Below are 15,563 nucleotides of genomic sequence, written 5' to 3' on the forward strand. Positions count from 1 at the left end.
TGACCATCTACAAGCTCATTAGAGGAGAGCACAATCACACGGTTACCACAGCAGACATCGTACGGGCTCATCTGATGTGAAAGCATTAGGTGATTGATAGAGCATAGAGGAGAAAGAAGCAGAGAGATCTGAAATGTAAGATGGGGTCTGAAGAGAAGAAAACAGGAGACTGAACAATGGGAACTAAGTACACTATATATTAAAGAGAAGTGCAGATTATGATCAGGGAAGAAAAAACAAAAAAAAACTTGGCATTGCTACTTTAACCCCTTTAAAGCCCATGACGTACTAATACGCGTTTGTGCCCTGGGCTTGCAGGGAGTGGTCCTGCACCACTCCCAGCACATTAACCCCCGCAATGCTGCGATCGAAATCGATCGCAGCATTGCGGAGGCAAGGGGAGGTGATCGCCGATACTCACCTCCTCTTCCGGCTTCCAGCGATGTCTGCCGCGGCTACCCTGGTGTTGCCATGACGACCCGATGTCGTCATGGCAACATCCGGGTCACCAGACAGCAGGAAGATTGTTTGGACATGCGCAGTGCATCTCCAAACAATCTTCTCCCTGTCCAGCGCTGACAGTCTGCATGGCATAGGGATGGTGCTGCATTCCTGTGCCATGCAGGCGATCAGAATAAAAAAAGTGAAAGTCCCATAGTGGGACAAAGTAAAAAAGTAAAAAAACTGCCTGAAAGCGAAAAAAAAAAAAAAAAAAATAATCCACTAAAAATAAAAATATAACGTACCCATCAATAAATATTATGAAAAAAAACAAACAATAAAAGTACACATATTTGGTATCGCCGCGTCTGTAACGACCTGACCTAGAAAACTCTTCTCCTAGTTAACCCCTTCAGTGAACACGGTAAAAAAAAATAAAAAAAAACAAAGCAAAAAAACAATGCTTTATCATCATACCGCCAAACAAAAAATGGAATAACACGCGATCAAAAAGACTAATATAAATAAAAATGTTACCGCTGAAAACGCCATCTCATCCCGCAAAAAACAAGCCGACATACAGCTCCATCAGCCAAAAAATAAAAAAGTTATAGCTCTCAGAATAAAGCGATGCAAAAAAATTTTTTTTCTATAAAATAGCTTTTACTATGTAAAAGCGCCAAAACATAGAAAAACTATATAAATGTGGTACCGCTGTAATCGTACTGACCTGAAAAATAAAGCTACCTTATCAATTTTACCACACGCGGAACAGAATAAAAAAATGTAAAAACACAATTCCTGAATTGTTGGTTTTTGTTTATTCTTCCTCCCAAAAATAGGAATAGAAAGCGATCAAAAAATGTCACGTGCCTGAAAATGGCACCAATAAAACATCAACTCATCCCGCAAAAAACAAGCCGTCACATGACTCTGTCGGGCAAAATATGGCGATGCAAAAACTAGATTTTACAAAATATGTGTCTTTTAGTGTGTGACAGCTGTCAATCATAAAAACCCGATATGATTCTGGTATCGCTGTAATTGCACCGACCCGAAGAATAAAGTAATCTCATCACTTATACCGCATGAGGAACGGCGTAAAAAATAAACGCTAGGGCTGGGGTTGTGCTAATGTTAGGGTTGCTTTTTTTTTCCAATGTAAAAAAAAAAAAAAATGACGACGATATGGCGACTAGTGTTGAGCGCAAGAGCTCGCTACTTGAGTTTGCATCGGGTGCTCGGGTATGCACTGAGTATCGCGGGTGCTCGAGTCTCCGCCCCATATGCTTCGCGGCCAAAAAAACCTTGCGGGGATTGCCTGCCATGCACGAGCGATCCCCGCATGTTTTTTTGGGGGTGTCTAATAACCGTGAAACATGCGGGCGGGGACTCGAGCATTTCACTTGAGCACCCGTGATACATGGTGCATACCTGAGTACCCGATGCAAACTCAAGTAGAGAGCACTTGCGCTCAAGAGTAATGACAACTTATTCAATATGATGACCTAATGTTATCAAATTCTGTGTCGTACCTCTGGGTTCAAAATGTTCGCTATACCCCTTAATAAAATCCTTGAGGGGTATAGTTTCCAAAATGGGGTCACTTGTGGGGGAGCTCCACTGTTTAGGCACATTAGGGGCTCTCCAAACGCGACATGGTGTCCGCTTATAAATTGAATGGAAAATCGGCTCAAATTGTTAGCGGACACCATGCTGCGTTTGGAGAGCCCCTAATGTGCCTAAACAGTGGAGCTCCCCCACAATTGACCCCATTTTGGAAACTAGACCCCCCAAGGCACCTATCTAGATGCATAGTGAGAACTTGGAACCCCTAGGTGCTTCACAAATTGATTCGTAAAAATGAAAAAGTATTTTTTTTTCCACTTTTTCATTTTTACGAATCAATTTGTGAATCACCTGAGGGTTCCAAGTGCTCACTATGCGTCTAGATAGGTGCCTTGGGGGGTCTAGTTTCCAAAAGGGGGTCACTTGTGGGGGGTTTCCACTGTTTAGGCACATCAGGGGCTCTCCAAACGCAACATGGCATCTGCTAATTATGCAAGCAAATTTTACAATCAAAAAGTCAAATGTCACTCCTTCCCTTCAGAGCCCTGCCGTGCGCCCAAACAGTGTTTTTTCCTCACATATGGGGTATCTGCGTGCCCAGGGGAAATTGCACAACAAATTTTGGGGTCCATTTTTTCCTGTTACCCCTGCGAAAATAAAAAATATTGGGTCTAAAGTAACATTTTTGTGAAAAAAGTTAAAATGTTCATTTTTTTCATTCCACATTCCAAAAATTCCTGTGAAGCACCTGAAGGGTTAATAAAGTTCTTGAATGTGGTTTTGAGCACCTTGAGGAGTGCAGTTTTTAGAACGGTGTCACTTTTGGGTATTTTCTGTCATAAAGACCTCTCAAAGTGACATCAAATGTGATGTGGTCCCTAAAAAAATGGTTTTGTAAATTTTGTTGGAACAATGAAAAATCGCTGGTCAACTTTTAACCCTTATAGCTCCCTAACAAAAAAAAATGTTGGTTCCAAAATTGTACTGATGTAAAGTAGACATGTGGGAAATGTTATTTATTAACTCTTTTGTGTGACACATCTCTCTGATTTAAGGGCATAAAAAATTCAAATTTTGAAAATTGCAAAATTTTCAAAATTTTCGCCAAATTTCCGTTTTTTTCATAAATAAACGTAAGTCATATGGAAGAAATTTTACCACAATCATGAAGTACAATACGTCACGAAAAAACATTCTCAGAATCAGGGGGATCCGTTGAAGCGTTCCAGAGTAATTACCTCATAAAGTGACAGTGGTCAGAATTGTAAAAATTGGCCCGGTCATTAACGTGCAAACCACCTTAGGTTGTAAAGGGGTTAAAATTTGGAAATAAGATTGGGGTGGGTATTAAATATATCAGACGGTATATAAAAAAAAAAAAAAAAAAAAAGAAAGCCTTTTGTTAAAAACTACTTAATACTACCTTAAACCTTACAATAAGTTGAACTAAAAAGGCGTAATTAAAATATCCCGTGTCATCCTTTTTAATCTTTTTGGCGAGATTCCTCTGAATCCCAGTTGTTGGCTTCCTCTGTGCACACTGTACTTTGGCTGGAGCACAGAACACCTATAATAGGTCCTGCTCCCACATCGATCGGTAGCGTGGGGGACCTCAGCAACTATTAGAATCTTTCTGCTCAGGAGTAAGATTTAAATGAATCCCAAGGTAATAAACCTTGGATACTGGGGAGACACAAAAATATATATATTTTACTCTTATAAACCAGCCCACCATATATTAAACATGTTGGGAGCGTTACTGGTGCATAAACAAACATACAAACACAGATGTGAGCTACCTGTACACCGTTAGGGTAGTGGATAACCTCTTTAAGAGGTTAAATGAAGTGTACCCAAAAGCAGTTACTGTTTTGCCATAAATGTATAGGGATAAGCCTTTACTGCCATTTTCATGTTTTACGCCTTTCTGCTTAATTTCCTGACCCCTGGAACCAGCTCTGCTATCCAAGCCATCACTTCCGCCTCAATCCTCTGCTCCCTTCTAACTACATTTCCCATCATCACTTGAGCTGGGCTGCAAGCCAGCAGCGAGCACATCCATTGTAACTCAGCCCAAACCTCTTCCCACTCCTCCCCCAGCTTCCCACACAACATCAGCATAAAATGCTGTTTAGGACACTGCTGCATACATTACACAGGATATAGGGCAGGATGTCTGCATATTAACACATTGCTGTGTAAATACAGGTACAAAGGATCTGCAGTGAGAGCTTTGGTGAAAAGAGCCACAACCAGCCACATGGCAAGCCGCACCCAGTGTCCAGAGCCTGATACTTCTCCGGGAGGTGACACCAGAGGAAGCTAGGAGAATGTCCGCCAGAGATCATGTCACCATAAGGGCAGCTCATATTACAGAAGGAATTGGGAAAGCAAGAGATTTATCTATGGGGCTATGTGCCCACGATGCAGAAATGCTCCGGATTTATCCTGAGCGTTTCTGCATCTCCCTGGCAGAAAAAAATGCATGCGGATTTTACAGGCGTTTTTTTCAGCCAGGGACAAGCGTTTGTCACGCGTTTTGCACATGTGATTTCGCATGCGGGTTGTCAAGCGCTTTCCAAGTGATTTTAGCATCACTTGGAAAGTGCTTGACAACTTGGTCACACTATATAAATCCATGCAACCGGCATGGATTTTATATAGTGTAACCAAGTTAGTAGTAATAATAATAACAAAAAAAAAAAAAAAAACATACTCGCCTTCCGATGGCCCCCGACCTCCTTTTCCGGTCTTCCCGGTGTCTTGCGGTGGTGTAAAAGGACCTTCCATGACGTCATTTAGTCATGTAACAGGACACGCGACCGCCGACGTCAGCGGTCGCGTGACTTGTCACATGACAAAATGACATCATGGAAGGTCCTTTCAGACAATCGCGAGCTGCCAGGGAGCCAGTATGCATTGCTAAGGAGACCGAGGGCCATCAGAAGGTGAGCATAAGGTTTTATTTTAAACTTTTTTTTTTTTTTTTTTTTTTTACAGGTACTATGGTACCCGGGTCTAGATGAGAGTCTCCCCTTCTCCAGACCCGGGTACCATCCGCACATTGAATCGCTTAATATCCGCATGTGCACATTTAGTCATGTGGATATTAAGCGATTCATTGCAAGTCTATGGTGGCCAAATCGCCGCGATTCCGCAAAATAATTGGTAGTGCTGCGGATTTTTCCTCAATGATAATCCACAGCAGAAAGTTCTGCAGCACGTGCACAGCACATGCGGATTATCATTGGGGAACATGGCAGACCTTCTACCAAGCGTTTTTTAAGCGTTTCTGCGGCGGAATTGTCACTGCGGAAACGCTTAAAAAATGCATATTGGGCACACAGCCTGGCAGTAAATCCACATGAAAAGGACATGTAACTGGGTGGTCAACCTGCATAAAAACTGAACAATTTTTCATATTTTACTTCTTCAAACAGCAGAAATATATTATTTTACCATTAGCACAGTCATTTTAAAGCCTTGTTTTCTCAGGGACGAGTTGAAGTTTTGAACGACTCCTTTGATTTTACTATGCAATATTATACAAAAAATGTTGACATTGCTTTATGGGTTCTGTTTTTAGGACATTCAGTGTGCGGAAAAATAATCTGGTAACATGACTCAAAGATAAAGTACAAAAGACAAGCTGTACTTCCTAGATAACTGGCACAAGGATACAGACCATATGACCAGCCTGATAACCAAGAGCCATGTAAATATATGGGAAATCTGAAATGGCTATGTAGAGACACTTCCCATAAAGTTGTTTTTTTTTCAGTAATGGAGAGTGGTGCAATGCACATGTACAGATAATATATAACAAAGGTCTGAATTGTAAAGCTCTGAGGAATATGATGGTGCAATAAAAATACAAATATTATTATTATTAAAAACAAATGCAGTATTAAAAACATAAAATAAAGTTCAGTAGCAACACTGTGCAATAAAGAGCCATGTCCAGAGTCACCTGGGTAAATTGGAAAAGAATCATACAGCAATGAGAGCACCATGCGTATCGCCACAGGATGTGGCCTCCTCTGGGGTAAGGGCTAGTGCCTTATAAGCTGAACAGTTCTAAATAGATGATTAAAGGGTTTGTCCACTACTTTGACAACCCCTTCTTCATCAAAATGTTTTGCCCTGATAAAATAATAAAGCCTATACTCACCTCCCATGCTGGCGCCGTTTCCGTGGTGTCAGCACTTGCGGTCCCGGTGCTCCTGGTGTAACACGTTACTGTCCCCGCCTTCGGACAAATTGAACATGAAGAGCAGGTCCGGGATCAGCTGATCTCAGACTTCCTCTTCATGCTTAATTCAACAGGAGGCAGGGACAGTGATGATTGGGCGCTGGCGTCACAATAACCGCACGGGAGACCGAGTGCGACACTGGCGGAATGGCGCCAGCACAGGAGGAGAGTATAGGCTTTATTATTTTATCGGAGCCAAGCTAGGGGGATGACAAGGAGTTGTCCAAGAAGTGGACAACTTCTCCCAATGTGCACATATGCTGGATGCATAGTGATGGCATAATCTAGATCGTGCTACTTAAAAATGGGCCCAGTTACTTTATCATCCTTATAACGTTATCTAGCTACATTTGCGTAATTGCGACTATTTTTTGGTAGCATGGTCTATCAATATGCATCCAGCACTGCTGACCTCTTTTCTATTCTTTATATCTACATGAGCATCGCACCTCTCGCCATTATTGAATACTGTCTGACATCACTTCAGGAGAAGGGTCTATTACAATTTCAGATATCCCTCATAGTCACATGGTTATATTAGATGTCATGCAGGTCATACGAGCTGTACCCCAGTACTAGTCTTTGGACTAGGAAATATGACCACATTGCATTAGAGCCTTTTAAATATTTTTATTTTTCTTGACTAGGGTTTTATATTTATTACATAATAAAGATTTACATGGTTTAAATTTAGGAAGCACAACTGATCTTCTGTACGCCTGTCTCCTCTTGTCTCTGGAATTAAATAGGCCTTACACTTACTTTGGTTAGCACTAAAATCAACATTTTTATCCTCTTAATATATTGCAATCATCACATTATACAGCACTGTTTGCTTACAATTGCTCATTTTGCCTTTCTACCAAGTTAAGATATCATGTGATTAAAATGGACTGGCTGAATCCTTCTAAGCTCTGTGTAGAAACAGGAGGTCAATTTTCCCTGTATGACTCAAAAGTCACGGCAAAAGTCAATGGCGGTGGGTGCAGAACAGCTGGGTCAGGATTTGCACGGGGGAATGAGTCATGCAGGGCAAAGAGAGACCTTCTGTTTCTACATAGAGCAGGGAAAAGAAGAATTAGCTGGGTAGAAAGGCAAAATAAGCAATTGTAAGTGCACAGTGCTATATAATATGGTGACTGCAATATATTAGGGGGATAGAAACTTTGATGCGAGGAGTGCTTCTTCAACATACTGGTGATTCCTCTCTATATGCTCTAAAAGAATGTGCAAAACTTTTAAGAAAGTGAAAAAAAAAGCTTTTGTTGCCATTTTCTGTGGTCCATAAATTTATTTTTCCGTCGTTGGACCGTACGGGGGCTTGGTTTTTAGCTTTTGAGTTACATAACACATTTTGGGATGGCTCCCTTGTTAGCTCTATTAGCACTCCCGCAACCTGGTCAAGCAATGACTTCTGGAATTGTCAGGTACAGACATCTGCTGTTCCTGCCATAAGCAGGATCTAACAGGCCTTCCAGTGGAAGACTAACATGTCCAATGCACTACAGTACATAAAAGAAGAAAAAATAAATATATAATATATTTTATAATCTCACAAAAATATTTTGCTATTAAAAACATGTTTAAAAAAATTAAAAAAAAAGGAAAAAAAAAAAGTATACATACTATTGCCATGTCCAGAATGACCTGCGCTATTAAACAGTCACACTATTTAACCAATATGTAGCGCCCCGAGGGTTCGGTCGCTACAGAGGTATTGCATCTCAACCAGATGTGCGATATCTCACTCAGGTAAGGATGGAGTGTGGATCAGGACCCTGACACCTGCATGCATTACACCACATTTCAGGGGGGCAGGGCGACCGATATGCTCCAAGTAGAGCACGACAGTCCCTGTCCCTGGCTGGAGTGAGGGGAGGGAACACCGAGGAAGGGGGAACCCTGTAGTGCATAGGAGGGAGAGGGCAGTTCCTGGGTGCACTTAGAGGGAGGTATAAAAGGTGGGAGCCATCTTAGAGACAGTGTTTAGTTCAGTTCAGTCAGAGAGAGAAGAGGAGACAGAGAGCGGCCGGAGCCTGGAGGAAGAAGGAAGGAAGAGGAGGCTCCAGGAACAAGGAACGAAGAGACCCCAGGGGTGAGGACCGGCGAGTCGCCACCGCACGCCCGAATCTACCTGCGTAGGGGGGTCAGGCCGAAGGTGGAGACCGGTCCCCGAAACTAGTGGAGGCGGGGAACTACCCTCAGCTAGAAACCGGAGGCTGTGACATTTTATGTGGCGCAGCCCCTCGCTACACCCGCTAGGAAGGCACCACATAGGGTCAGGGAAAGTGGCGCCAAGATTTACCAGAGAAGGCCCGAGGCAGCCGGACAGAAGCGAGGTCACTGGCGGGGTATGACAGGCCAGAGAAAGGACACACAAAGGGGATCCTGTGAAACACTCCAAAGTTATCTGGGAGTAGGCCGAGCCCCTCACCTGGTGAACACAGTGCGACGTGGGACGTTATCACCAGCTGTAGTAACGTGGATAAAGAACTGTGAGTAAATACCCTGGACTGCATTACAGGACTCTGTCGTTACTGCTGCTCCCGTGCGCCATCACCCCCAACATCCACACTTGCTGCCCTGAGGCTATACTCCTCTCGTGGGGAGTTATACTATCCTCTGCTGCACCCACAACACCAGCCTCAGCGGTCTGCCCTCTCACTCTGACCGCAATCCACGGGTGGCGTAGTCGGGCATTTAATTTCATAAAAACCACATAAATAGACAGCCACTGGTTTGACCGCCCTGGGCAAGGACCGCGTCGCCGCCACGGAGACTACAACCCCCAGCATCCACAACAGATCCGGTGCCGGGTATCCCAACACACACACACGGCCGAGGGGGCGCGTCAAATACAGTGAACCTGTATGTTTTTTTTCCATCATCCCAACAAAAAAAAAAAAAAGTAAACAAGTTGTAGGCAATTAAAAAAAAAAAAAAATTATAATACCCACATAATTCTTGAATTGCTGTGGATTTGTTTCTTCTGCCTTTCAAAGATCACAAGACGCCGTTCCCATTTATCCTGTGCTCTACACTTAGCATTTACATTGGGTTTTCTGGCTAATAAAATATGGAAAGTGAGGCAGCACAAACAGTGAAATTAACTTTTATTCACCCATGTGATATTTCAGCTCCAGTGAGATGGTCTTCTGGCTAGATATCCGAACAACAGGATTTAAACAAACCCTCGATGGAAGATTCCCTATAATGAGGCAGATGGAGTCACTCTGACCTCCATCTGGCCTGTGATCTCACAGTGTGTGTCTACTTAGACATGCGCAAAAGCATGGAAGACTAAAAGTTTTGTCCATCTCATAAAAGACGGACACCGGTGAGTCAGAGTAACTCTGCCTGAATCTGTGAATGGAACCGTCAAGGCTATCATTTGACTCACGTATTTCAGAGATTTAAATGGAAACCCCGGTGTAAGTGCTCAGCGTAGAGCGCAGGATAAATGTGAGCCGAGACTTAAAAGTGATCCAAAAAGTAACGCACTCCAAAATGGTACTAAAAAAAAAAAAAAAAAAAAAAATCTTCAACTCAACCGACAAAAAACAAGCTCCTACTGAGGCCCATCTGTTAAAAATAAAGTAGGTTTCCATGTTACTGGTAGCATAAGGGACATGAAAAAGTGACGTGACAGAAAAAAAAAAAAAAAAGGCAACAAAATATGCACTCCCAAATCTAAATGCCCACCTCCTTTCTGAGCTCCAGTGTGCTTAACCCGATGGCAGTGTCCAAGCGTTTCATATTTTTCACTTTACTGTGCGTTAATTGTTGTGAAGCACCTGAAGGGTTAATAAAACCCTGAATGCCTTTTTCTTCTAGGGGTGTAATTTACAAAAAGGGGTCTTGTTTGGGGAAAGTACAGGGCAGATGAGCTTTATACATGTGAACCTAACAAAGGGAGCACAGGAGGGGGTACTTTTGGAGCCACATGGCTCATCTTTCAGTATGTGACTCTAGGTGTGGCTCTATTGTTAACACTGAAGGCGCTCGCTCACTTCATCCTGTCTTAGATCAAGAGACCTTCTCATACTCCCAAACACAAGTTATGACCTAAGACTACTTTACAGTACTACCAAGTCAGTACTCATCTGGGTCCAGCCACAAGGGAGCGCCATTACAATGGGAGACAGAAGGCAGGATGCCATACCTCTGTGTGGAACTTGTTGTCACATAAATACAAGGATGTGTTGATTGGTTTGAAGGGTTCAAAGTCGATGTTCACTTTCTTCTCCTTTCCTTCTTCTGTTACAATTGTTCCGCAGTAAACAACTAAGCCATTCGGTGGTACTGAAAGAAAAGCAGAGATCAGAGAGGAATTCTGGTATAGCCGAACCAGAAACAACAGAAGTCATTAGATTGTTTTCCGGTGTTTAATAACTGGTCATTTTGGCTGAAATACACCTAAGGGTTCATGAAGACGTCTGTGCATCCGCAGGTCTCCTGACCTGAGAGTGACAGCTTCATATAATTCTAGGAGGCCATCACACTTAGGTCAGGAGACCCATGGAAAGTCTGTGGTCGGACAGTAATGCACGGACATCTGCATGAGCCCTATGGCAGCGAAAAAAAGCATAAGCCATATTGCAGTTGAAAACAGCAGCTGCTTATCTTCACTGTTCCTCACACAACGATCACGTCATGGTCAAGGATGTTGCACAGAAGCTCAGGGCTGCTGTGGTTTTCAACTGCAGGACAACCACTGCATGGAAAGTAGCTAGAATCAGGGAATATAAATTCAAGTGGGCCCATAATGAGTTCCCAGCGTAGAAATAGACACTTCTCCATGCTGCACTGCAGTCATATAACTAGCAATGGCTCAGACTACTCAAGATGATCTACTCTGAGAAAGTCATTTGGTTTCATACATTTTTCCCCATTTTCTTTAGCGGAGTCAGACGCTCCCGATTCATGAAGAGGTGACTGGAGTAAGATTTCTGGCGTAGGGAACGCCACACTCGTCATGAATCAGTCGTGCTGGCACTCCCCTGCTGCCCATTTGGCACACCCAAACAAACCTGGTGTGAAAAAAAGTTTTGAAAACAATTTAATCCCTGAATCCTGGTGAAATGGCTTTGATGGAGCAGGGCCACAGCTTACAATGCATGACCTACTGGGGTCTTGGGTAACTTTTTACCTTAGTCTTTCCAACCATTGTCATTTAGATGTGAATGTCTGCCTGTGCCAGAGTCTTGGGCTATATCCACACTTAAGCTGGAGACAGTAACCATATTGCATCATGAACAGCCATCCTTGCTGTAACAATGACCAACACACTGAATGTCAAGAAGGCACATCAGGTGCTGAGGAAACCTTCACACAATCTTTTCTAGAATGATTGATTTAGCCCATTATTGAGAAGGAGTTTTCCCATTACAATGCTAATGATGGCATATCCTCACCCCTATTGGAGTGAGCAGGGGGCCATTAACCAGTGTGACAGGAGCGGAGTTCCGCTCTGCATACCGTCCACATTCGACTGCACCCACAGGTGATCGGTGGGAGTGTCAGGTGATGGATCCCCACCAATCTGATACTGATGACCCATTCAAGATATGTTGATAACCTCATTGTAGTGAAACAACTGTAACCCCTTACAGACATATGACAGAGCTCCACCCGTGTCTGTTGACTTTTTAATTCCCGCTGTCAATCTCTGACAGTGGAATTTAAAAATGAGCCAGCAGGGGGTACCACAGATGGGCTGGCATGACAACCGGGGGTCTATTGAAGACCCCCGTGCCTGTTATTACAATCCTCCTATGGAAGCCATCCTGTAGCTGGCATTCATAGGAGATTGTGATGTTAGCAATGCATTGCTACGTATAGTACAAGCCATTAGACGATAGCAGCTTTAAAGGGTCCCCTAAGGGTACTATCAAATAAAATAAAAAAAAAAAAAAAAAAACACAAAAAGTTTAAAATCACACATTTTTTGCCCCATTACAAATATGAAAAAAATAAAAACACATATTTGTTATCAATTTGTTCGTAATGTTTATCGAAATAAATAAATTAACCCAATCGGTAAACTGCGTAATGAGAAAAGGAACTGAAAAGCCAGAATTACCTTTTTTTTTTGGTTGCTGCAACACTGCAATAAAATGCAACGAGATCAAAACATCATATCTACCCCAAAAGTCATCAGTGCCCTTGAACGCAACGGGCAGATGGGAACTGGAGTGCGATATTGATCGTGACATCTAAATAGTTAAAGGACTGTCAGGACACAATGATTGTTCAAACCAAGTACAGGTGCTCGGTGCATCATGGCGCAGTCAATCATTTAAACACACCTTCCCACCTGATTCTATTCACTATATGGAGCCAGAGATGTCAAAGAAGAGGATGGGGTGGAGAGACTGAAAGCAAGCAGGTGGGAAGGAGTATTTAAAGGGTTTGTCCAGTACTATTGATAATGCCCCAATGTATTTTTATGGTGAAAAGAAGTGTCTTTTGTAAATACCTTGCGATGCTGTTTCTGCCTGTGAGCGGCGCTATCGCTGGCCGCTCCCTGGCATCATGTGACCCTCACTGATGTCACGCCTCACTTGACGTGACATCAGTGACGCGGTCCCCGCGATGGCTGATGGGTTGTGGGCATGGTTACCCCGCGCGTCACACCCAGCATCCACCACACGCTTTCCCGATGAGTGAGGAGAAAGATCGCGCGGTTGTTGCTGGGTGTGACGCGCGGGTAACCCTACCCACAGCCCAGCATCCACAGTGGAATGCAGAAGTGAGTCACCCCCGGCTGCAGCCGGAACATGATGTGACATCAGCGGATGTCAGAGCCGGCAGCAGCCGGGGGTCACGTGATGCCTGTGAGCGGCCAGTGATAGCGCCGCTCATAAGCAGTAACTGCAAACCAAGGTAATTACAAAGACACTTATTTTCACCATAAAAATACATTGAGGCATTATCAATAGTACTGGACAACCCTTTAACCCCTTTCTGACATAATACATACTAATAAGTATCTGCGCCCTGGGCCTGATGGACCAGATACTTATTAGTACGCATCGGCGATTCCGCCCGCACACAGGCTGTGCGGGTGGAATCGCTGCCAGGTGTCAGCTGATTGTCACAGCTGACACCCGGTGCTATGTGCTAGGAGCGGTCCTGCACCGCTCCCCACACATTAACCCCCGAAATGCTGCGATCAAAGTCAATCGCAGCATTCCAGTTACCAGAGGAGGTAAGAACAGTTACTTTCCTCCTCACCGGCGTCCCGCGCTGTCTGTGGCCGGGTCCCGTGGTTGTCATGGTGACCCGGATGTCATCATGACGACATCCGGGTCACCAGACAGCAGGAAGTTACTTTGATCATGCGCAGTGCGCGATCAAAGTATCTTCTGCCTGTGCAGCGCTGACAGGCTGTATAGCACAGGGGTGCAGCCGCATTCATGTGCTATACAGGCGATCAGCCGCAAAAAGTGAAAGTCCCAAAAAATAAAAATATATTGTACCCATGAATAAATATTATTCTGGATAAAAAAAAAACAAAAAAAAAAAAACATACCAATAAAAGTACACATATTTGGTATTGCCGCATCCGGAATGTCCCGACCTCTAAAACTGTCCCACTAGTTAATCCCTTTTGTGAAAACTGTAAAAAATATAAAATGAAAAACAAAGCAAAAAACAATGCTTTATCATACCGCTAAACAAAACATGGAATAAAACGCAATCAAAAAGACGAATGTAAATGAAAATGGTACCGCTGAAAACGTCATCTTGTCCCGCAAAAACACAAGCCGCCATTCCTCCATCAGCCAAAAAATAAAAACGTTCTAGCTCTCAGAACAAAGCAATGTTAAAGAAATGTTTTCTATAAAATAGTTTTTATTGTGTAAAAGCTCCAAAACACACACACACACAAAAAAAAAAAAAAAAAAGAAAAAAAGATATAAATGTGGTACCACTGTAAACAAACAATAATGCTGCCTTATCAATTTTACAACACGCGGAACGGCATAAAAAACAACCCCAAAAAACTATTCCTGAATTGTTGGTTTTTGTTTATTTTGCCTCCGAAAAATCAAAATAGAAAGCGATCAAGAAATGTCACGCGCCTGAAAATGGCACCAATAAAAACGTCAACTCGTCCCGCAAAACACAAGCAGTCACATGACTGTCGGCCGAAAATAGGAAAAATTATAGCTCTCAAAATATGGCAATGCAAAAACTAGTCTTTGCAAAAAAAAAAAGCGTCTTTTAGTGTGTGACAGCTGTCAATCATAAAAACCCACTATAAATCTGGTATCGCTGTAATCACACCGACCCGAAGAATAAAGTCGTCTAATCACTTATACCGCATGAGGAACGGCGTAAAACAATAAATTCTAGGTTTAGGGTTGCATTAGGATTAGGGCTGTGTTGGGGTTGGGATTTTTTCAAAAGTAAAGAAAAAAAAAAAACACGTATATTACTTACCAGTAGTGTGTTTTTCGGAACCCATAACGGCACAACGAGAGAGGGGACCCGCCCTTCAAGGACAGGAAACCTTCAAGATAAAAAGGGCGGCGCCTCTCTGCGCCGCAGTGGATGCATGAGAGGACTCTCCGGTTAGAGCACATAATTTTATTAACCATAAACAAATTTCACCCACGTGAATACTCAACACCCACCAACCGGAAGGAGAACACCACAGTGATAGGGAGGGAATGTAAAGGTGCAGTCATGGTTTCCGAAAAAACAAGTTACCGGTAAGTAATATACGCGCTTTTCTGTCACTCATGACGGCACAACGAGAGAATTACAGAGAACTAGGTGTGTAAGGGAGGGACAACAGCTTGCAGAACCCTTCTCCCAAATGTGAGATCAGAGGCAGAACGGTCAAGCCTATAGTGATTATAGAATGTGGACTGAGATGACCATGTGGCCGCCTTACATATTTGCTCAATGGGAACGTCCGCTCTTTCTGCCCAGGAAGCAGCCATGGCCCTTGTAGAGGAGGATCTCTGCCTGATCCCGTATAGGTCATCGTGATGGCTTCTCGGATGCACCTTGATAGAGTGCATTTTGAGACCTTTGATCCCTTTCGGGAGCCCTGAAAGGAGACAAAAATAGCCCTATCCTTCCTCCATGAGCTTGTGGATGTTAAATAATGTATAAGGCATCTCCTGACATCCAAGGAATCAAATCTTTCCTCCTTGCTATTTTTTGGTTCAGGACAGAAGGATGGTAGGGCTATCTCCTGAGACATATGAAACTTACAGTAGATACGATCTTAGTTCTAGACGATCGGGTAGTTTTGATACCAGACCCGGCTTTCCTACCTAAGGTA

At 43.3% G+C, this 15,563-nt stretch overlaps 1 protein-coding gene across 1 annotated transcript in view; it reads right to left on the reverse strand.

Moving 5' to 3' along the window:
* The window catches only part of ETF1 (eukaryotic translation termination factor 1), a 62,621-nt gene that overhangs the window by 27,404 nt on the left and 19,654 nt on the right, over positions 1 to 15,563 (reverse strand). Inside the window, exon 4 of the mRNA XM_073649557.1 lies at positions 10,425 to 10,564. Within this exon, the coding sequence (XP_073505658.1) occupies positions 10,425 to 10,564 (140 nt within the window). The remainder of the gene's footprint in view (positions 1 to 10,424; positions 10,565 to 15,563) is intronic.

Source organism: Phyllobates terribilis, unplaced genomic scaffold (assembly GCF_046119375.1).
Source record: "Phyllobates terribilis strain yellow unplaced genomic scaffold, ASM4611937v1 Scaffold_10__3_contigs__length_209671492, whole genome shotgun sequence".
Classification (NCBI taxonomy): Eukaryota; Metazoa; Chordata; class Amphibia; order Anura; family Dendrobatidae; genus Phyllobates; species Phyllobates terribilis.